This window comes from Mastigoproctus giganteus, chromosome 7 (assembly GCF_048544385.1).
Source record: "Mastigoproctus giganteus isolate SK-2022 chromosome 7, ASM4854438v1, whole genome shotgun sequence".
Classification (NCBI taxonomy): domain Eukaryota; kingdom Metazoa; phylum Arthropoda; class Arachnida; order Uropygi; family Thelyphonidae; genus Mastigoproctus; species Mastigoproctus giganteus.
The window spans coordinates 92,871,069-92,895,978 of record NC_143581.1 but is presented as its reverse complement, the minus strand read 5'-3'; the positions used below and the strand labels follow the sequence as shown (position 1 = coordinate 92,895,978).

Below are 24,910 nucleotides of genomic sequence, written 5' to 3'. Positions count from 1 at the left end.
ACTAATGATATTAAGAGTAGGAGACCGCCGGAATTAATTAGCAAGTACAGGTCAATGTTGAAAAAAAGCCGTGAATTAGGGTTGAATTTGAAAGTGTCTGCAATTCTGCCCAGACACGATAGGAGGGAGTATCTGATGAGAGCCTTGTCGATCAATTCGGCCCTGGAGGGATTGTGCAAGGGGTAGAATTTTTTTCAGCCTGGATTGTACTTGTTAACAGGAGAGATTGCTTCTACAGGGATGGGATACACTTAAATAGAAAGGGTGCAAGAATTTTTGCTGATGCTGTCGAGGCAGTGTGAGGTGGGTCGGAAAACTGCTAGTTGGGGGGGATACAAGGACTAATAGATTAACAGTAGCCACTGGCAGAGGTGGAAGTGATTCTTGCACTGATTCTATTGGAATGAGCAGAAGCCTGAAAAACAAGATGCAGGATATTTCAGAGACTGCTGGGAGTCATTGCGGTACAAGTAAACACATGGGTTGTGTTAGGGTAGCTAAGAATAGAAACAGGTGCATGTATACCTGCGTGTACACCAATGCTAGGAGTTTGGTAAATAAATTTGATGAATTTGAGGTATTGCTCAAAACATCAAAGGCAGATATTGTTGGGATATCAGAGACGTGGTGTCACACAGATATAAGTAATGCGGAACTGGAATTTGGGGAATACAATGTGTATAGAAAGGATAGACAGGACAGGAGGGGAGGAGGGGTTATGCTATTAATTAAGAAACACATAAGGTCCAAGGAAGTGAAGCCAGTCGACATCGATGGACAGGGCAGTGTCGAGTCAGTTGTGTGACATAAGCATAGGGAAATCAAAATTGAGAGTAGGAGTGTGCTATAGGCCTAATGACTCTGATGAGTATAATCAGATATTGTACAGGGAAATAGAGTGGGCCAGTAAATCAGAGAGTCTTATAATGGGGGACTTTAATTTCCCAGATATTGACTGGAATTTGTGGGTTGGTCACTCGCACACTAGCAAGGCTTTTGTGGATTTATTGGATGATTGTTTTCTACATCAGCATGTTCGTGAGGCAACAAGAGGGAGCAATACTCTTGATCTGATTATCAGTAGTGATTCTTCATGCATTAAGAATCTGCAGATAAATGAACCAATAGGTGGCAGTGATCACAGTGTGTTGAAGTGGGATTTACTCAAGGAGGTAACTACCATCAGAGGTAAAGGGAAGGGTTTTTGTTTTCGTAAAGGCGACTATGATGGCCTGAGACAGTATTTAAATTCTATACAGTGGGCCCAACTGATGAGGTTACCAACAGCAAATTCAAAATTGGAAGCATTCAAGGAACTAATCTTGGAGGCTACCAGGCTTTACATACCAACTAAGAAATATTGTTCAAGGTTTAGGCCTAAATGGTTGTCAGATGAACTAATGAGGCATGTGGCAGAGAAGAAAAATGCATGGGATACATACAAATTAATGGGTGACATGGAAGCCTATGATAGATATAAGTTGATCTGTAACCAAGTCACAAAGGAGATTAGGCAGGCAAAGGCAGACTACGAAAAATCCTTGGCAAAGGATGCAAAGAAAAACAGAAAAGAGTTCTTTACATATTTAAACTCGAGAAGGAAAGGGATGAATCAGATTGGTCCACTGGATATTGATGGTTCAACAGTTGAGGATCCTGCTCAGGTGGCTAACAATCTAAACGAGTATTTTGCATCTACATTCACGCATGAGGAGTTATTCAGGAAGGAGAATGATGTAGGTAAAGTAAGTATTGGCAGTGAGCTGGATGATTTTGTAATAACTGAGAGGAAAGTGGAGGAGAGATTGTTGAGGATAAACATAAAAAAGGCACCTGGGGTGGATGGGATCTATCCAGTTATATTAAAGGAGGCAGCAAAGGAAGTAAGCAAACCCCTAGCCATAATTATGAGAGCTTCTTTGGACTCAGGGGAGGTACCCATAGACTGGAGATGTGCAAATGTAACCCCAATTCACAAAGGAGGATCAAAGGCTGACACAAGTAATTATAGACCTGTTAGTTTAACTTCTGTTCCAGGTAAGTTAATGGAGGCACTGGTTAAAGAAGCACTGCAGGATCATCTAGACAAGAATTCAGTTATAGCTCAGACGCAGCATGCTTTTTGTTAAGGGCAGGTCTTGTCTGACCAATTTGATTGGATACTATGATGTAGTCACAAAAGAACTGGATGCAGGGAATAACTTTGATATTATATATTTGGATCTTAGAAAGGCTTTTGATACTGTTGCACATGGAAGACTGCTGCACAAATTGGAGCAGTGTGGCATTGGAGGCAAATTGCTGCTATGGATAAGGGGATGGTTCAGTGTTGGGTCCGTTGTTGTTTTCGCTGTTTATGAATGATATTGATGATGGGATATCAAGTTTAATGTCCAAGTTTGCAGATGATACAAAGGTTGGCAGAGTTGTTAAGGACACTACTGACGCTATGCTGCTGCAACAGGATCTGGAAGGGTTGAACAGATGGGCTGAGAGGTGGCAAATGAATTTTAACGTTGACAAATGTAAAGTACTACATATGGGAAACAGTAACCCCAGAGCAATGTATCAACTCTGCGGTACTACACTGACAGTGGTGGAGAATGAAAAGGACCTGGGGGTAATTGTGCAGGCAGATATGAAGTTCTCTGAGTAGTGCAGACGGGCTGCAAAAATAACTCATGGTGTCTTGTCAATGATATACAGGAATTTTTCTAGCAGGGATAAGGAGGTGATTATTCCCTTGTATAAGGCAATGGTCAGGCCACACCTTGAGTACTGTATAAAGATCTGGAGGCCTCATTTCAAGAAGTATATAGAGCTGCTGGAACGAGTACCGAGAAGGGCAAAAGATTAGTGAATGGAATAAAGGGTTGCTCTTACAAAGAAAAGCTTAAGTTTTGCAAATTACAGTGTCTGGAGACTAGGCACCAGCGAGGTGATCTGATAGAGGTGTATCAAGCCTTGAATGGTTTGAGCATGCTCAATGCCAATGGGATTCTTCATCTTGCTCAGAATAATCACCTCAGAGGGCATAAATTCAAATTGAGGAAGGACGGATGTCGGATAGATGTGCGGAAATTTGCCTTTGGCCAGCGGGTGGTTGGTTGGTGGAACCGACTTCCATTACTTGTTTTTGAAGTTGATAGCCTAAACAAATTTAAGGCTCAACTGGACAGGTATTTCGAACGAACGGAGGGGTGAGATGGGAGTGGGTTTTTTTTTTTTTTTTTTGGCTGATGCTGAATAAGCTTGCTTTCTTGCATCATATGCCTCTACTAATGCTAAAATTTGGTTTCAAATTTGTGACACCAATCTCAATACATAATGAAGATTATGTACTGATTGTATTTCTTGATGGAACTCCAGGTATTGATGGTTGTTCTCCATTTGTTCTCAGAACCTGCACTCCTGAACTTACTCCTGTTCTATGCCACCTTTATTCACTTTTTTATTCCAAAGGTGTTTTTCTTTCTGCTTGGAAATTTGCTCATATCCAGCCAGTACCTAAAAAGGGTGAAAAATTCCTCCCATCCAATTACCTCTACTCTTTCTGAAGTAATGGAGAAATCACTTAAGCGTCAACTCTTAAACTATCTAGAAACCTTCCATCTGATCAACGATCGCCAGTATGGATTCCGCCAGTGTCAATCCACAGGTGATATTCTGGCCTACATTACCAATTTATGGACAAATTCAATGGAAAATTCTGTGAAACACAAGCAGTTGCTCTTGACATCTCAAAGGCTTTCGATCATGTTTGGCATAAAGATCTTCTAAAGAAGCTTCCATCTTAAGGTTTTCCAACTGTTCTTTGTAATTGATTATCCAGTTTTCTCTCTGACTGCTCACGGAGGGTGATGGTAGATGGCGCTCTGTCTTCTAACTTCACTACTAATGCTGGTGACCCCCAAGGTTCAGTTCTTTTCCTCTTTTATATTAATGACCCTCTTTCATTGACTGGAAATCCTATCTATAGTTTTGCTGATGATAGCACATTGCATTCCACTTTCCAGTTTGAGAAACCTTGCCCTGCTCAATCAGCTTCAACTTCTGAAATATCCGCAATCAATTCCTTAAAAGCAATCATATTCTCCAGTGGGGCAAAGACCACTTAGTTGATTTAGTATTAGTATTAGTAATGGCCACATGGTGCAAGAAAGCCTATGGCTTATGCTGCACCAGCCAAAAAAAAAAAAAAAAAAAAAATCCTTCTAAAGCTCAGTCTTGTTTTATATCTCGCAAAAAGGATTCTTCTGCTCCTATGCTTTTCTTTGGTGACACTCTGATTTCTAGGCAAGATGATACATCTCTTTTGGGGATTACCCTGACTTCTAATCCCTCTTGGCATAAGCACATTACAAATATTGTTTCCTCTGCATCAAAAAACTTGGTTTTCTCTTTCGCTGTCGGCATTACTTTTCTTCCAAACAGCTATTCACTCTGTACAAATCGCAAATCCGCCCTACCATGGAATATTGTTCCCACATCTGGGATGGTGCCCCCAAAACCTCTCACAGGCTTCTAGATTCCATTCATAATAGGGCAGTTAGGTTAAGTAACAACTCCTCTCTAACAGAGTCTCTTCACTCGCTGTCTCATAGATGTATTGTTTCTGCTGCATGCCTTTTGTACAGATACTTTCATGGGCACTGTTCTTGTGAATTGGCTTCTATAATTCCTGCTCTCTCTTTAAAATTGTGCTGCCACCAGTCAACATCCATTTACTGTCCAACTTCAAACTCACAGAACCAACTTTTCATCTTCCTCATTTATTCATTCAGCTGCCATTTTCTGGAACAACCTTCCTTCATACGTATTTCCTGAAAATTACAGTCTGCAGAAGTTCAAGTGTAATGTCAACATATATCTTATTTCGTCTTCTCAACCTCCAACCCATGCATGGTACTATAGGTTCTGATACCTCTCGTGTTTGGCGGTTTTCATACAAATAAAAATGGTCACCTGTTATTCTGTTTCTTTTTAAATATTTATTTGATTTTATGAGTGAAAAAAAAAATGCTTGCAAACATATGTTGATCCGAACAAAGTAGCCATTTTCTTTTATTAGTGGAAAATCTTCAGATGGGAAAGCCTTGTAGAATTCAAATAGTTTATTTTTACAGTCTATATACTTATTTTTGAGTCATATTTTGGCTTGAAGATCAATAATTTCAAGTTGCAATATGGGATTGTAGTTTTCAGCCATAGAAGTGGGTTCTCAAACAAAATCTTATGTTTTTTCATGGGATTTTATATTAGAAATTCGACTTTCAAACCAGTCAAAAAGTAATTTTAATAATGAAAGGCAACGAGTCTTTGGAAATGTGTTTCTCCTTTAGCTCAGCACAACATTCAATGTGAACTAAATTGTCTTGCTCAACTGGGATTTAAATAATAGCAACTTATTCTGAAATGATTTGATGTCACCAAACAAATCAGACCAATTTTCCTTTCCCTTGTAGTTTTAAATTAAGAGCATTTAAATAACTAGAAATGTATGTATGAATTGCAAGGTCAAACAGCCAATCCATATTTGATAGTTGTTTTATTGGTTTCTCCTTTCCTGTGTGAAACATTCGGTGATGTTTCAACAGCCACATTAAGGCCATGTGATCTTGTAAAATTTACAGTTGAAATAACCACATTCATAACGTGTTGAAGATTCAATACTTTCCCATAAAGAGCTTCTTGATGCACAATGCAGTGAATTCCAATCGGAATTTCAGCTCCGATATCTATCGTTTTCTTGGTTGTTCTACCCATAAGCCCAATGTTTTTACCAATCATATTTTTTGCACTGCCAGTTGTGACTCCTACCAGAATTTTAATATTTAATCCTAACTTTTCGATAGATTGGCAAAATTTTTCGAAACGATTTTCACCTGTAGTTATTCCGCGCATACTCTGTAGATCAGCTAAATCTTCAACTGGTACAAAATTATCATTAATTCCAAGTATGAAGATGAGGAGTTGGGCTGTGTCATTTACATCAGTATTGTCATCCAGTACCACTAAAATATTTCATTTGTTTTATGTTTTCCAAAAGTTGTTCGAACAAATTCTTCCAATATCTTCTACTCTTCGCATAATTGTTTGTCAAGACAAACTAATGTCTTGTATCATTGTTCGTTTCTCTGGACAAATTTATTCCACAACTTTTAACAAACAACACTTAACAAATTCACCATCATTGAACAGTTTACTTTCAAAAGCGATCAAATTGTGCAACTTGATAGCTGGAGAAGTTTGAGTCAATATGTGGAATGTTAAAATACCCCATTATAAAACATTCTGATTTACTGGCCCACTTTCTTTCTCTGTACAACTGTTTGTTTTCGTACTCATCAGAGTCATTAGGCATCTATTCTCATTTTTGCTTTCACAGTGCTTATGTCACACCAAACTGACTCAAAATTGCACTAGCCACCCATGTTAAGTGGATATTATATGTTTCTTAACAGTGAGCATAACTCTCCCTCCTGTTCTGTCTTTCCCTTCTATACTGGTTCTTCTCATGTAGAGCTTGAGGAGTATCAACAACATACTTCATAATCTAGTAAATTAGGTGAGTTGTAACAAACTAAGCATACTGCCAATCAAAATGATGCTATTCCAAGATAAGACAAACACCAGCCAAGGAATTAAAAATTTACTATAAAAATAAAATATACAGAAATAAAATATAATGAAAACACTATCGGAAGACTAAAATATTACAATAACTTACGATAAAATGAACTACGATAAAAACGTTAAAAATATAGTTAAAAATACTGAAGCAATAAAATTATCTAAAATAAACTGGATTAAAAGCGATAAAACCTGAAGCTTTCGGAGACTGCTGTCTCATTCTTCAACAGTAAAGTTGAAGAAGGAGAGTTACTGTTGAAGTTACTCTTCAGTAAAGTTACTTCAGTAAAGTTGAAGTTACTTCAACAGTAAAGTTGAAGAAGGAGAGTTACTGTTGAAGTTACTGTTGAAGAAGGAGACAGCAGTCTCTGGAAGCTTCAGGTTTTATCGCTTTTAATCCAGTTTATTTTAGATAATTTTATTGCTTCGGTATTTTTAACTATATTTTTAATGTTTTTATCGTAATTTATTGTAATATTTTATTCTTCCAATAGTGTTTTCATTATATTTTATTTCTGTATATTTTATTTTTAGAGTAAATTTTTAATTCCTTGGCTGCTGTTTGTCTTTAATTATTGCAGTATGGAATTTCCCAGCCCCATAGGTCTGTTTGAAGATATTCCAAGGTAAACTCGTACACCAAATATCAAAATTGAAATTACACAAATTCCATTAATTCCACAGCTAAAATACTTAGGCATCCTCCTGGGTGATTAACTAAATTTTACTCCTCTTATTATAAATATCAAGAAATTTTCAGTTAGCATTAGCATTAGTAGAGGCATATGATTCAAGAAAGCAAGCTTATGCAGCATCAGCCAAAAAAAAAAAAAAAAAAAAAACCCACTCCCATTTCACCCCTCCGTTCGTTCGAAATACCTGTCCAGCTGAGCCTTAAATTTATTTAGGCTATCAACTTCCACAACAAGGGATGAAAGTCTGTTCCATCAACCAACTACCCACTGACTAAAGGCAAATTTCCGTACATCTATCCTACATCTGTCTTCCCTCAATTTGAATTTATGCCTTCTCAGGTGATTATTCTGAGCAAGAGGAAGAATCCCATCAGCATTGAGCATGCTCAAACCATTCAAGGCTTGATACACCTCTATCAGATCACCTCGCTGGTGCCTAGTCTCCAGACACTGTAATTTGCAAAACTTAAGCTTTTCTTTGTAAGAGCAACCCTTTATTCCATTCACTAATCTTTTGCCCTTCTCGGTACTCGTTCCAGCAGCTCTATATACTTCTTGAAATGAGGCCTCCAGATCTTTATACAGTACTCAAGGTGTGGCCTGACCATTGCCTTATACAAGGGAATAATCACCTCCTTATCCCTGCTAGAAAAATTCCTGTATATCATTGACAAGACACCATGAGTTATTTTTGCAGCCCGTCTGCACTACTCAGAGAACTTCATATCTGCCTGCACAGTTAACCCCAGGTCCTTTTCATTCTCTACCACTGTCAGTGTAGTAGCAAAGAGTTGATACGTTGCTCTGTGGTTACTGTTTCCAATATGTAGTACTTTACATTTGTCAATGTTGGACATCATTTGCCACCTCTCAGCCCATCTGCTCAACCCTTCCAGATCCTGTTGCAGCAGCATAGCGTCAGTAGTGTCCTTAACAACCCTGCCAACTTTTTATCGTCTGCAAACTTGGACATTAAACTTGATATACCATCATCAATATCATTTATAAATACAGAAAACAACAATGAACCCAACACTGAACCCTGAGGGATTCCACTAATAACATTAGTCCATGATGAGCAGTGTCCATTGATTATCACTCTCTGTCTTCTCCCCCTCAACCATCCCTTTATCCATAGCAGCAATTTGCCTCCAGTGCTACACTGCTCCAATTTGTGCAGCAGTCTTCCATGTGCAACATTATCAAAAGCCTTTCTAAGATCCAAATATATAATATCAAAGTTATTCTCTGCATCCAGTTCATTTGTGACTGCATCATAGTATCCAATCAAATTGGTCGGGCAAGACTTCCCGTTAACAAAACCATGCTGTGTCCAAGCTATAACTGAAGTCTTGTCTAGATGATTCTGCAGTGCTTCTTTAACTCGTGCCTCCATTAATTTTCCTGGAAGTTAAACTAACAGGTCTATAATTACTTGTGTCAGCCTTTGATCCTCCTTTGTGAATTGGGGCACATTTGCACATCTCCAGTCTGTGGGTACCTCCCCTGAGTTCAAGGAAGCTCTCATAATTATGGCTAGGGGTTTGCTTACTTCCTTTGCTGCCTCCTTTAATATAACTGAATAGATCTCATCCATCCCAGGTGCATTTCTTGTGTTTATCTTCAACAATTTCTCCTCCACTTTACTCTCAGTTATTACAAGATTATCTAGCTTACTGCCAGAGTTGAATACACATCTGGCATTCCTCTTGCTGAATAACTCCTCATGTGTGAATGGAAAATATTCATTTAGTTTGTTATGTACCTGAACAAGATCATCAACAGTTGAACCATCGATATCAAGTAGACCAATCTGATTCATCCCCTTCCTTCTAGAGTTTACATAAGTAAAGAACTCTTTGCTGTTTTTCTTTGTATCCTTTCCCAAAGATTTCTCATAATCTCCCTTTGTCTCATAATCTGCCTTGGTTATAGACCAGCTTATATCTATCACAGGCTTCCATGTCATCCATTAATTTATATATATCCCATGCATTTTTCTTTTCTGCCATATGTCTCATTAGTTCATCTGACATCCATTTAGACCTAAACCTTGAACAATATTTCTTAGTTGGTATGTAAAGCCTAGTAGTTTCAAGATAAGTTCTTTGAATGCTTCCCATTTTGAATTTGCAATTGGTAACATCATCAGTTGGTCGCACTGTATAGAATTTAAATACTGTCTCATTCCATCTTAGTCACCTTTACGAAAGCAACAACCTTTCCCTTTACCCCTGATGGTAGTTACCTCTTTGAGTAAATCCCATTTAAGCACACTGTGATCACTGCTACCTAGTGGTTCCTTTATCTGCAGATTCTTAATGCATGAAGAATCACTACTGATAATCAAATCAAGAGTATTACTCCCTCTAGTCCTCCTGAACATGCTGATGTAGAAAACAATCATCCAATAAATCCAAAAAAGCCTTACTAGTGTGTGAGTGACCAACCCACAAATTCCAGTCAATATCTAGGAAATTAAAATCCCCCAAAATAAGACTCTCTGATGTACTGGCCCACTCTATTTCCCTGTACAGTTTCTTATTATACTCATCAGAGTCATTAGGCCTATAGCACACTCCTTCTCTCAATTTTGATCTCACAATGCTTACGTCACACCAAACTGACTCAACACTGCGCCGTCCAGCGATATCGACTGGCTTCACTTCCTTGGATTTTATGTGTTTCTTAACTAATAGCATAACACCTCCTCCCTTCCTATCCTGTCTATCCTTTCTTTGGACATTGTACTCCCCAAATTCCAGTTCTGCATTCCTTATATCTGTGTGACTCCACGTCTCTGATATCCCAACAATATCTGCCTTTGATGTGTTGAGCAATACCTCAAATTCATCGAATTTAGCATTAGTAGAGGCATTTGATGCAAGAAAGCAAGCTTATGCAGCATCAGCAAAAAAAAAAAAAAAATAAAAAAAATAAAAAAAAAAAATAAATAAAAATAACCACTTCCATTTCACCCCTCTGTTCGTTTGAAATACCTGTCCAGCTGAGCCTTAAACTTATTTAGGCTAGCAACTTCCATGACAAGGGATGGAAGTCTGTTCCACCAACCAACCACCCGCTGGCTAAAGGCATAATTTCCGCACGTCTATCCTACATCTGTCTTTCCTCAATTTGAATTTATGTCCTCTCAGGTGATTATTCTGAGCGAGTGGAAGAATCCCATCAGCATTGAGCATGCTCAAACCATTCAAGGCTTTATACACCTCTATCAGATCACCTCGCTGGTGCCTAGTCTCCAGACACTGTAATTTGCAAAACGTAAGCCTTTCTTCGTAAGAGCACCCCTTTGTTCCATTCACTAATCTTGTTGCCCTTCTCTGTACTCGTTCCAGCAGCTCTACATCATTCTTGAAATGAGGCCTCCAGACCTGTATACAGTACTCTAGGTGTGGCCTAAACATTACCTTATACAAGGGAATAATCACTTCCTTATCCCTGCTAGAAAAATTCCTATATATCATTGACAATACACCATGAGCTACCCTTTCAGCCCGTCTGCACTGCTCAGAGAACTTCATATCTGCCTGCACAACCACCCCCAGGTCCCTTTCATTCTCTACCACTGTCAGTGTAGTACCACAGAATTGATACGTTGCTCTGGGGTTGCTGTTTCCCATGTGTAGTACTTTACATTTGTCAATGTTAAACTTCTTTTGCCACCTCTCAGCCCATCTGCTGAACCTTTCCAGATCCTGTTGCAGCAGCTTAGTGTCAGTAGTGTCCTTGACAACCCTGCCTACCTTTGTATCGTCTGCAAACTTCGACATTAAGCTTGATATACCATCATCAATATCATTTATGAATACAGAAAACAATAATGGACCCAACACTGAGCCCTGAGGGACTCCACTAATAACATTAGTCCACGACGAGCAGTGTCCATTGATTACCACTCTCTGTCTTCTCCCTCTCAGGCACCCCTTTATCCACAGCAGCAATTTGCCTCCAATGTCACACTGCTCCAATTTGTGCAGCAGTCTTCCATGTGCAACAGTATCAAAAGCCTTTCTAAGATCCAAGTATATAATATCAAAGTTATTCCCTGCATCCAGTTCCTTTGTGACTGCCTCATAGTATCCAATCAAATTGGTCAGGCAAGACTTCCTCTTAACAAAACCATGCTGTGTCCGAGCTATAACTGAAGTCTTGTCTAAATGATCCTGCAGTGCTTCTGGATCATTCTCCATTAATTTTCCTGGAACAGAAGTTGAACTCACAGGTCTATAATTACTTGTGTCAGCCTTTGATCCTCCTTTTTGAATTGGGGTCACATTTGCACATCTCCAGTCTGTGGGTACCTCTCCTGAGTCGAAGGAAGCTCTCATAATAATGGCTAAGGGTTTGCTTACTTCCTTTGCTGCCTTCTTAAATATATCACTGGATAGATCCCATCCACCCCAGGTGCCTTTCTTATGTTTATCTTCAACAATTTCTCCTCCACTTTACTCTCAGTTATTACAAGATTCTCTAGCTTACTGCTAGAGTTGAATGCACCTCTGGCTTTCCCCTCGCTAAATAACTCCTCATGTGTGAATGTCGATACAAAATATTCATTTAGTTTGTTAGCTACCTGAGCAGGATCATCAACAGTTGACCCATCGATATCAAGTGGACCAATCTGATTCATCCCCTTCCTTCTAGAGTTTACATAAGTAAAGAACTCTTTGCTGTTTTTCTTTGCATCCCTTGCCAAAGATATCTTGTAATCTGCCTTCGCCTGCCTAACCTCCTTTGTAACTTGGTTACAGATCAACTTGTATCTATTATAGGCTTCTGTGTCATGTGTTAATTTGTATATATCCCATGCATGTTTCTTCTCTGCCATATGCCTCATCAGTTCATCTGACATCCATTTAGGCCTAAACCTTGAACAATATTTCTTAGTTGGTATGTAAAGCCTAGTAGCTTCCAAGGTTAGTTCTTTGAATGCTTCCCATTTTGCATTTGCTGTTGGTAACATCATCAGTTGGTCCCACTGTATAGAATTTAAATACTGTCTCAGTCCATCAGTCGCCTTTACGAAAGCAATAACTCTTCCCTTTATCCCTAATGGTAGTTACCTCTTTGAGAAAATCCCACTTCAGCACACTGTGATCACTGCCACCTAGTGGTTCATTTATCTGCAGATTCTTAATGCATGAAGAATCGCTAATGATAATCAAATCAAGAGTATTCCTCCCTCTAGTTGCCTCCTGAACATGCTGATGTAGAAAACAATCATCCAATAAATCCACAAAAGCCTTGCTAGTGTGTGAGTGACCAGCCCCCAAATTCCAGTCAATATCTGGGAAATTAAAATCTCCCATTATAAGACTCTCTAATTTACTGGCCCACTCTATTTCCCTGTACAGTTTCTTATTATACTCATCAGAGTCATTAGGCCTATAGCACACTCATACTCTCAATTTTGATCTCCCAATGCTGATGTCACACCAAACTGACTCGACACTGCACTGTCCAGCGATGTCCACTGGCTTCACTTCCTTGGATTTTATTTATTTCTTAACTAATAGCATAACCCCTCCTCCCTTCCTATCCAGTCTATCCTTTCTGTAGACGTTGTACTCCCAAAATTCCAGTTCTGCATTCCTTATATCTGTGTGACACCACGTCTCTGATATCCCAACAATATCTGCCTTTGATGTTTTGAGCAATACCTCAAATTCATCAAATTTATTTACTAAACTCCTAGCATTGGTGTACACCCAAGTATACATGCACCTATTTCTATTCTTAGCTACCCTAACACAACCCATGTGTTTACTTGTACCGCAATGACTCCCAGCAGTCTCTGAAATATCCTATATCTTATTTTCCAGGCTGCTGCTCATTCCAATAGAAGTAGTGCAAGAACCACTTTCTCCTCTGCCAGTGGCTACTGTTAATCTATTAGTCCTTGTATCCCCCCAATCTAGCAGTTTTCCGACCTACCTAACACTGCCTCGATATCATCAGCAAACATTCTTGCACCCTTTCTATTTAAGTGTATCCCATCCCTGTAGAAGCAGTCTCTCCTGTTAACAAGTACAGACCAGGCTGAAAAAAATTCTACCCCTTGAGCCCTGCACAATCTTTCCAGGGCCGAATTGATCGACAGGGCTCTCATCATATACTCCCTCCTATCGTGTCTGGGCAGAATTGCAGACACTTTAAAATTCAACCCTAATTCACGGCTTTTTTTCATCAGTGACCTGTACTTGTTAAGTAATTCCGCTGGTCTCCTACTCTTAATATCATTAGTGCCAATGTGTACAACTATATCACCTTTTGTGCCCTTAAAAGATGATATCTGCTCTACAACGTCATCAACCTTTGCCCCTGGCAGACATACCCTGGTCCTGTTCCACCTATCCTTTTTACAAAGCATGTTCCTCGTTTCCCTGACAATAGAGTCACCAACAACTACTAGTTCCTTTGGGACCACCGCATTCTACCTTGGGGGTTGCCGCTGTGTTGCGTGACGACCAAGTGCAAGCTCTGGCGTTGATGTGGGCAGCTGAGAGCTTGATGGGCCCCTCAATTTAGTTCCTTTGAGGGCATCCACCCTGTCCTTCAAGCTCTGATATAGGCCCATAAGAACGCTGTGTTGTTGCCTGATTTCGATACACTCCTTGCATCGTGCACACACACAAAGACATCCCCCATGGCAATATCATGTCTCGTACCTGAATGCTCCACAAACATCATGCAAGCTGTGCATTTTAGAAGGCTGTGATTCAGAAGGCAACTGCCCCCCTCAATGAGCCACAGCACTTCCATTAGCTTGAGCCTTTTGTTTTGCTGCTCTGGTCTGAGTCATGAGTGAATAAAACTTTTTAAAAACCAATTGGATTTTTTATTTGCACAACTCTGGGAAGATTGGAATCAACATTAGTGAACTATGGGTGGCGAATAGCATGCACCTGCAATTATGTCTCATTTTATCTACTCGCTTACTAGGTGACATGCTCTTGGTCAGGCACTGCACATTGTGGTTTCAATACAATGGTATTTCCTCCCTTCTCATTTGAGTACTGCGGTACTGTTGCCTGCCTATGCAGATCATCCAATATTAAATCCATGGGATTATTTGAAGGAACAAATATATAGTAACTCACCTTCAGTCTTGAAGGATTTAATTATGTGGTTTCATGCAGCTATCACTGCTGTAGATCCCCATATATTAAAGCATTGGCAATGGTAGTACACATCACCATCTTGTTACTTATTATGGAAGACATTTTGAACATTCTAGGTAAGCAGCCAGCTGCATAATGTACAGTGTACACATGAAATAAATTGTTAGGTTAACTTTCCATTCTTGAACTCATTTCTTTGAACAGTGGTCTTAAATTTTAATTACAAGCAACCCCCGTATAACAATTACAGACCAGTTAGTTTAACTTCTGTTCCGGGTAAAATAATGGAGTCACTGGTTAAAGATGCATTGCAGGATCATCTAGACAAGACTGCAGCAATAATTCAGACACAGCATGGGTTTGTTAAGGGAAAGTCTTGTCTGACAAATTTGATTGGTTATTATGATGTGGTCACAAAGGAACTGGATGCAAAAAATAATTTTGATATCATATACTTGGATTTCAGGAAAGCTTTTGACACTGTTGCGCATGGAAGACTACTGTACAAATTGGAGCAGAATGGTATTAAGGGTAAGTTGCTACAATGGATAAAAGGATGGTTAAGTGGGAGAAGACAGAGGGTGGTAATCAATGGGTGCTGCTCTTCGTGGACTAATGTTATAAGTGGAGTCCCACAGGGTTCGGTGTTGGGTCCACTGTTGTTTTGTATATTTATCAATGATATTGATGAAGGTATATCAGGCTTAATGTCGAAGTTTGCAGATGACACGAAGGTTGGCAGGGTTGTTAATGACAGTAATGGCAGTGTGCTACTGCAACAGGATCTAGATAATTTGGGCAGATGGGCTAAGAAGTGGCAACTGAAGTTTAACCTTGACAAATGCAAAGTACTGCATATGGGTAGAAGTAACCCCAGAGAAACGTACCAACTGTGTGGTACTACACTTAAGGTGGTAGAAAATGAAAAAGACCTGGGAGTAATTGTGCAGTCAGATATGAAGTTTTCTGAGCAATGTAGACAGGCTGCTAGGGCAGGTCATGGGGTTTTGTCAATGATATATAGGAATTTTGCTAGCAGGGAAAAGGAGGTGATTGTCCCTCTGTATAAGGCAATGGTCAGGCCACGCCTTGAGTACTGCGTACAGGTCTGGAGGCCTCATTTTAGGAAGGATGTAGATTTGCTTGAGCGTGTACAGAGAAGAGCAACACGATTGGTGAGGGGAATGAAGGGATCCTCTTACCAAGAGAGGCTTAAGTTCTGCAAATTGCAGTGGCTGGAGACTAGGCACCTGCGCGGTGATCTGATTGAGGTCTATAAGGCCTTGAATGGGTTGAGCACGCTGAATTCTGATGGGATCCTCCCACTTGTTCAGAATACGAACCTACGGGGACATAAGTTCAAATTAAGAAAGGATAGATGTAGAATAGATGTGCGGAAATTTGCCTTTAGCCAGCGGGTGGTTAATTGCTGGAACAAACTTCCATCTGTCGTTGTGGAAGTTGATAGGTTAAATAAATTTAAGGAGGAACTGGACAGGCAATTGGAGGGAATGGTGTGATTTTTTTTTTTTTTTTTTTGGCTGATGCTGCATAAGCTCCTACACTTGCTTTCTTGCATCAAGTGCCACTACTACTACTACTACTACTAACACGGTTTCGCTCTAAACGGTAGAATTGCGGCAATCCTTGCACAACACGGTACTTATATAATACTGTTTCACTCTAACACGGTGTGAGAATTGGGTGAAATCTTGCATAACACAGTATTTTTGAGCTGGGAAAAGCACCACTATTAAGTTACCCTGCTAATTTTCAACGTTTTTGTTCCTTTTTGTGAATCCCTGCTGTTGATTTGCTAGTTGTTATCGCCTTCATGGTATTTTTGTAAAACACATTTCTGGAGGTCACTACCATAAAATAATAAAAACAATTTGCGGTTTCTGGTTTATTGGTCCTTTTTGTTAGTGTAATCAATTATAAATGGGTAGTAAACTCGATCTTCTTGCATTTGTGATAGTACCGATAGCTGGAATTCTGTGGGTTTCACATTACGGTGAAATTTGTTTCCCTTTCCATGAAATATTCAATCATAAAAAACATAAATAAATTTTCAGAAACTCATTACTCTGTACCTCACTTGTGCATATCATTTTTATTGCAACTTGTGCATGCCATGTGCTTTGTTATTAATTGCTTATCATTTTTACTGTTTTAAGTTTTGCAAAAAAAAAAAAAAAAAACGATTTTCATGTATCATTTAAATTTGTTAATTGGTAAGGTAATAAAGTTAAATTTGTTCTTTATATCTTTAAAGTGGGAGATCACTGGGTTATATGTCCTGTGATATTGTTCTTATTTTACATTCTGTGCTATTGAACTTGTGCGTGTTTGAGACCATAAAAAAAATTGTGACTTTGAAGCATGCAGATTGTTACAGAGAGCAGAAGCTACATGAAATCTAAATGCTGCAGAAGATATTGTGCTTAGCCATAATGAATTAAATGAATGTACATTATCGGACATATAAGTATCATAGTTTGTAAGGTAAGAAGTTTGTTCAGTTATTACTATTCAAGTTACTACTATTATAAAAGTAAAGTTAAAATATTAAGTTATTACTACTATAAAAATTAAGTTTCCGATGGTTATAAAAAAAAAAAAAAAATGTATTTTTGTTAGCTTTTGAAATGTAACCCCACTTTTTGTACTGGTTCTTAGTCCCGTATAACATGGTTTTGCATTACACAAGATTTTGTAGAAACCAAAATACCTTGTTATACAAGGGTTACCTGTATTTCAGATACCCATTGCATTTTGAAGTGGAGACCCAAATTGCTTAGCCTGGATGTGTTCTCATTAGATAAGTGTCAGATTAAAAAACTGTTTAGAATTTGTTCATAAACATTGCTTATCCAAGTAATCATTTCCCATGTAAATTATGCAGAATTAATGGTAACCCTGTGTATTCACTATTGAAAGTGTCAGTGTATACATAATGAATAGATTATATATGTTGGCAAATTAAGGCTGAAATTGTCATGAGACAGTGGAGAGTTGCATATTCTCAGGAGATACAGTGAAGATTCATTTATTATGCAAAACATCAGTTGCATAAAATTTCTCAGATATATATTTTGTTTTTTGACAAATTTCTAATTAATATTTTAAACAATAAAACAGTGTTTGCAGTTCAGTTGATTGAATTTCTCATCAGACCATAATATAAACATATGCAATTTACATTTTTAGGAGGGAATAGACAAAGCATTTTTATTGAAATTGTTTGAAAGTAGTACACAACAAATGGTAGCCTCTCATGCAAATGATAATATATTGCTTATGGAATTTCCCTTAAATAAAGACATTAATAAGAACACAGAGAATCAAATGACTTCAGGTGAGTTTTTTTTAATTCATTTATTATTTGACTAAGATATTGGGAAATTAATAATTATTCTGCAACCTGCTTTGATATAATTCTTAGTATGATATCCCCTCTTAGTTCTCTAAAGTAATTCATCAGCAATTACAGAAGTGTAGTAATTCTCTAAAGTAATTCATCAGCAATTACAGAAGTGTAGTAATGGCAAGTGATGCAAGAAAGCAAGCTTATATAGCATCATCCAAAAAAAAAAAAAAACCTATACAGTTCACTCGTCCGTACCCTCAAGAATTTGTCTAGTTCTTCTTTGAATTTATTCAACCCATCCACTTCAACAAATGGAAGCCTGTTCCAATAATTTGAATTTATGCCTCCCCTCACGTGTGTAGTTTCAGAAAATTCCACTTCTTGAACCCCACATAAAGAAGGCATGTGCCTCTAGACAGTTTTACATTTTGTAAAATCCTATCTCCTTGCATGTGCACAAACAAAATAGGAGACTTAAAGACTTACTTAAAAGGCGTGGGTCAATGTTGAGAGGGGTATCTGCAGGTGGGCAGGAGCAGCAGTGCGTAGCACACGCTCCTTGATTAGACCGGGGTTCGAGCCCGTGACCATCAAATATGGAGGATGCGGAAAGGTCAGCGAATGACCACCACATATCCTTGGAACAATATGGCCTTAGTTGCTAATGCTCCTAAAAACCAAACAACAACTGCAGTTCTTCCCAGGGGCAGTGGGTGTCTTGTTGGTCAGTTTGGCCCTGGGGGATTGTGCAGAGCTCATGGGATGGATGTTTTCCCGGTGTGATCTGTGCTTGTTGGCAGGAAGGAAATGTGGGATTGTTTGCTGATTCTTTTGGGGCGGTGTTGGGTGGATCAGAAAGCTGCTAGCTTGGAGGTTGTGCACAGACTAATAGATTAGCCTTAGTCAGGAGTGGTTCTTGCATTGCTTATGTTGGGAAGTGTGAAGTGCTGGAAGTCATTGTTGGAACAAGTGAGTGTGTGGGCTGTGGTGGGGTGGGGGTGGCTGAGAGTGGAAACAGGTGCATGTTTGCCAGTGATAGGAATATAGTGGATAGATTCGATGAATTTGAAGTGCTGGTCAACACATCAAAGGGATATCAGAGACATGGTGTCACACAGATAGATATAAGGAATGAAGAATTTGAATTTGAGAGTACAATGTGTACAGAAAGAAGGGAGGAGGGGTTATGCTGTTAGTTAGGAAACACAAAATCTATAGCTAATGTGGGTGGTCAATGCAATACTCAGTCAGTTTGGTGCAATATAAGCACTGGGAAAGCAAAAATGAGAGCAGGAGTGTGTAATAGGTCTAATGAGTACAATGAACAACTGTGCAGAAAAATAGTGTGCAAGTAAATCAGAATGTCTTATAATGGGGAATTTTAATTTTCCAGATATTAACTGGACCTGACAAACTGAATGATTATTTTGTATTGACATCCACACATGAAGAATTCTGTAGGAAAGTGGAGGCCAGAAGTTTATCAAACTCTAACAGGGAGATTAATGATTTTGAAATAACCAAGAGGAAAGTGGAGGAGAAATTGTTGAAGTTAAATATAAGAAAGGCACCTGGAGTGGATAGGATCTATCCAGTTATATTAAGGGAGGTACACAAATCCTTAGCCATAATTATGAGAGCATCCTTGGATTGAGGGAGGTCCCAACAAAATGGAGATATGCAAATCTATTCCCAATTCATAAAGGGTGACACAAGTAATTAAAGACCTGTTATTTCATCTCCTGTTACGTGTAAAATAATGGAGTCACTGGTTAAAAAAGCAATGCAATATCATCTAGACAAGACTACAGTTATAGTTCAGAGACAGTTTGTTAAGTTATAGTTCAGACACAGTCAGTTTGTTAAGGGGTAGTGTTGCCTGACTACCCCTTAACAAACCAGCCAAAAAAAAATTCCCATAATTCTGAGAGAGAGAGAGTCAGAAGTAGAAAGGAATCACTAACAAATAGAAGAATGATGATATCCAGCTCAGAACTATGGGTGTGCCAACATCATACTAGGTGTGAGCCCCTGGGGTTATATCATATACTTGGATTTCAGGAAAGCTTTTGATACTGTTGCACATGGAAGACTACTGTACAAATTGGAGCAGTATGGCATTAAGGGATGGTTGAGTGGGAGAAGACAAAGTGATAGAGTCCTTCAGGGTTCGGTGTTGGGACCTTTGTTGTTTTCTATATTTATCAATGATATTGATGAAGGTATATCAGGATTAATGTCCAAGTTTGTAGATGATACAAAGGTTGGCAGGGTTGTTAATGACAGTATGCTGCTGCAACAGGATCTAGAAAAGTTGGGCAGATGAGCTGAGAGGTGGCAACAAAGTTTAACATTGACAAATGCAAAGTACTGCATAAGGATAGCAGTAACCACAAAGTAATGTATCAACTGTGCAGTACTGCACTCAGGGTAGTGGAGAATGAAAAAGACCTGGGGATAATTGTGCAGAAAGGCTGCCAGAGCAGCTCATGGGGTCTTGTCAGTTATATACATCCACTCCCTGACGTAAGTAAGGATTGTCCGTGGAACTCCACGTAAGTTGAAATTTCCCTAAATGCTCACGCAGCACTCACAACTATGCATGCTGAATTTGATTGAAGCAAAAAAGAAATGTTGTAAATAGAATTATTTATTCAATTTTTTTTTTTTTTATCTTATGTGCAGGAAAAATTACAAAAGAGTATAAAATTACAAAAAGAGAGAGGAGACAGGTTAGGACGTCAGCAAGTTTTACCTTTCGAGTATCATTGCCAGAATCAACTCTCCACTGATAAGCACGCTGCTGCGGAAGTTGAAGGCTGTGGAGATTTAGAAGGGGTTTTTTCCAACACATCACAAAATTTCTCTGCAGCTGCAGAATCAGCATTAACAACTGCACCACATACTTTAATGTTTTGGAAACCAGTGGAATGCTTGAACCTATTAAACCACCCATTGCTTGCCACAAACTTGGCTTGGGGTTCGCTGTACTTGCCCTTATTATCTTCATAAATACTTTTTGTTTGAATGGCCATTGGACTCAGGGGCACTTGCTTCTGAATCTGATTTTCCATCCATATTATTAATAGCTTTTCCGTCTTCGATATAGCACCTGAACGCTGTTTTGTGATCACTGTTGATCTTAAACGCATTGTTCTTTTATATATGCACTGTCCCTTAAAATAGTATTCACTGTTAAAGCAGTGAGACTTAATTCCATGAAATAGATGACAAACTTTGTCCTGCTTCGTACTTCTTAACTAATCATCTTCATTTCTAAATCAGTTTTGCTTCATTTCTTACACTGCCAGCACTTGCACTTTCCATTGGTCCCTTTCCCTTCTCCATTGTAATAAGTAAATAAGAATGAAGAGAAGATTCTGAAAATTTATTTGTTTTTTATATGGTTGAAGATTTCAGTGAAGAGGAACTCATTTTACTGTAACGTAAAAACTCACAGAATCCCAGTTATCGGTATTATTGCAAATGCAATAAGATCGAGTTACTACCCATTTATAATAGATTGTGCTAACAGAAAAGCCCAATAAACCGGAAAGTGCAAATTTTTTTTTTTTTTTTTTTTTTTTTTATGGTCGTGACCTCCAGAAATGTTTTTTAGAAAAATATCAGAAAGCTGTTCAAAACTGATTCTTATAATGGAACATATGATGAAAGTGTAGTGCAATTTTCATTATAAATATGACCTTTTAGAAAGATAAATAGCTTAGTTATATTGCAAAAATTTCAACTTCCAAGGTCTTGGAATGAATTACCAAAAAAAAAAAAATGTTATTGGGTTCACATTGCAATATTTTCATGATACCTCCATTTATTCCTACGGGATGCAAAATACATTTCCACAATTTTTTTTTAAGTTTGCACCGGCCAGCAAAATTTTCCGTAAGTCACGTATTACGTAAGGGTAGTGGCTGTATAGGAACTTTGGTAGCAGGGATAAGGAGGTAATTATATCCTTTTGTATAAGGCAATGATCAGACCACACCTAGAGTACTGTATACAGGTCTGGAGGCATTTTAGGAGCTGCTCGAACAAGTATAGAGAAGAGCAGTGAAATTCGTGAGGGGGAAAAAAAGGGGTGCTCTTACCAAAAAAGACTTAAGTTTCAAAGAAAGAAAGAGTAATTATTGCTTTTCTAGTTGGCTGTGATCAAATTTACTTAAAAAGAAATGCAAGACCATAGATGTCAAAATAAAATCTGGAATAGTGCTGTAGGCAGAGTTTTAAAGTGTCTATACCTCTGTGATCATCATGCAAGTTCCACAGACCTAACATACTAGGGTAAATGAAAGTGATAGAAATGTCTGACAATAATGAGTGATCTGAAAGAATATCAAACCTCATAAGAAGCCCTTATTGACAAAATCCAAGAGGAAAAAAATACTAACCTGGGCTAAAGAACATGCTAATTGGAAAATGAGCAATGGGAATCTGTAATAGTCTCTGATGAATTCAAATATAACCGCCACAGATCAGATGGTAAATGCTATATTCGGTGTAGATATAACAAAACTTATCACCCTGACTGTATTCAATAAACAGTAAAATTTCCATTGAGCAATAGGGTTTAGGGATGCAGATGCTAACATCAGTCAACTGCATGCTATATATATATATATATATTAAAATAAATAGTAGTGAGCACTGGTGTGGTTGTACTCTTGGTTTTTTCCAACTGAATGTAGTTCTTATACTGACAGACTAAATCTAGAAACAGTGAATTATCTTACTTCTGATCCATAATATATGCAGGATAGATCTCTCCTCCTCTGTTCAAATGAACACTATTAAATAAATTTTCCTTACCAGTTGTGACCAAACTTCTTTGCAAAATGCTAAGCATCCAGCTGGCATTTTGTGCATTCAGATTTCAGAACCAATGAGAACTGGTGTATAATATTTGTGTGTGTTGGTTAAACTTTTTACAAAAAATGTACATGTTAACCTTGGGTTTTTTTTTTTTTTCCCCCCAAATATTAGCTTTCTTCTAATTTGAACATACAACTGATTTCATGTGTTGTTAGTATCAAATTCATGTTCACAATGACTGCACGATCCTACACCAACTATTATAAACCTTTATTAAACAAAATAAAATAAATTAGGGTTGTTAAGATTAGTAATAAAATGAATAGTACAATTACACTGGATAAAAACTGATAAAATAAGATACTTGTCTGTACAATCAAAATAAAATACAATAAAACAATGTAGATAAAACACCATATAAAAGCGATAAACACTGAACAGTTCTGTATTTATCGCTTTTATCCAGTGTAATTGTTACCATTTTGCTTATTTTATTTCATTTTATTATTATTATTATCTTAACAATTCTGTTTTATTTAATAAAAGTTTATAATGGTTAGTGTAGGATCATGCAGTCATTGTGAACATAAACATTCCCAACCCCAGAAGCCTATTTGAAGAACCATTAGCATCAAAGTTATTTAATTAATAGAAGGGAGACCATTCTTTAAAATACTGATTTTTAACGTTAATGTTATTATTTCAGCGGCATATGGCTACACATCACCTGCGTAAGACAGGTTTATGGATATGTGCAGAAATGAGACACTTTTAATTTAGGAACATCAGCTGTGTTAACTTCATTTATTTACCCACTGAAAAGCTTTGATGACATCACCCGCTAACAGCATGCTACATAAACAGATTAGTTTTTTACAGGAAAGGAGTAGCCACTATTTTCTATTATAGTCCTTTCAAAACAGTTTATAGTTATAAACGACACAGTGGTGTCCTGTGTGTTGATAATATTTGAAGTTTTAGCCACCATCTAGCTAGCTCCACTCTACTAGTTTTTCAAACAATTAAAGCTTATTTAAAAGGTCATATAATTTCTTGCACTCTATTACCACAGTAGAGATCCCTTTAGTTGGAAAAAGTTCACTCCATAATTTTTGTGCAATTTCTCAATCATAAGAGTAATCATACAAGGCTCATAACATACCTATAATCTTTAAATATATAACTTGTGCTGTTGTGCCAAACATACTGTAGCTTTATTCCACCTGTCCAAAAACACATTACATTGTCATAACACCCTGTTAGCAGATTACTTGCTCTGCTCCAATTCCTATCCTCACTACCCACAGGAAAGCGAGGATAGGAATTGGAGTTATTGTGAACGCTTCTGATCTTTTTGCTTCAACCACCATATTTCTTATAAAATCTTTTTCTGAGGTGCTTAATCTCATCAATATTTTCTTTATTATGAAAGTCATAAATAATGCTCATAGACATAACTTGTCTCTTTCCTTCCAGATACCAAAGAATTTAAAGAAGACATTCAGAAGGTCGGGCATGAATCATTGAATACACTGTATAAAGATTATCCTTCTCATGCATCAGGTAAAAGATTGTCTGATTCAGATGTTGAAACAATGAGGTATAATCGAAGTTATTTATCTTCATTTGTTTCAACAAACCATCAGTTGTATGGAGGAAGTGATACTAATTTTTCTTGTGGACCTAAAATAAAATCAGGATGGAGAAGGCAGAAATCTGGAGTGCAACCATCATCATCGATGAAAGAAAACTATATTCAATCTGATATATAGCCAAAAGACTAAATATTCCAGGGTATACCTTAAAAATCCAGTTAGTAATGTAATTGGCTATGAAGAAAAGCATATATGGCTTTCTATGCTTCTTTCATGTGAATGCATTCCTAAATCTCCCCCAAGTATGAGGTAAAAACAAGTTAGTTAATGTATGCAGCACATTTGATTTTTTTTTTGTCATCTGTGATTAATAGAAGTGAAAAGTAAATATAGTTATCTCCTTGTCAATTAATTACCAAGATTAAAACTCTACAGTTATACATTCTCTAAATTTACTGTGATAGTATAATATTTATTATTGTTTTCTTTACAATCAACACCAAGTTCATGAACCTTGCATAACAATACTGCATCAAAGCTATGAATTTCTTTTTTCATGTAGCAAGTGTATGATGCTACATTAGCTCATACACTTGCTTTCTTGCATCACATGCCTCCATGGAAAAAGGAATAATAATTGCTGGATTC

The 24,910-nt window shown here is 37.8% G+C and overlaps 1 protein-coding gene across 1 annotated transcript in view; it reads left to right on the top strand.

The window, feature by feature from the left end:
• Positions 1-24,514, top strand: part of LOC150083079 (transmembrane channel-like protein 6) — a 238,024-nt gene extending 213,510 nt beyond the window's left edge. The window contains exons 10-11 of the mRNA XM_090378383.1: positions 17,681-17,828; positions 24,144-24,514. Of these exons, the coding sequence (XP_090234509.1) occupies positions 17,681-17,828; positions 24,144-24,439 (444 nt within the window). The 3' untranslated portion in view covers positions 24,440-24,514. The remainder of the gene's footprint in view (positions 1-17,680; positions 17,829-24,143) is intronic.
• Positions 24,515-24,910: the final 396 nt, after the last annotated feature.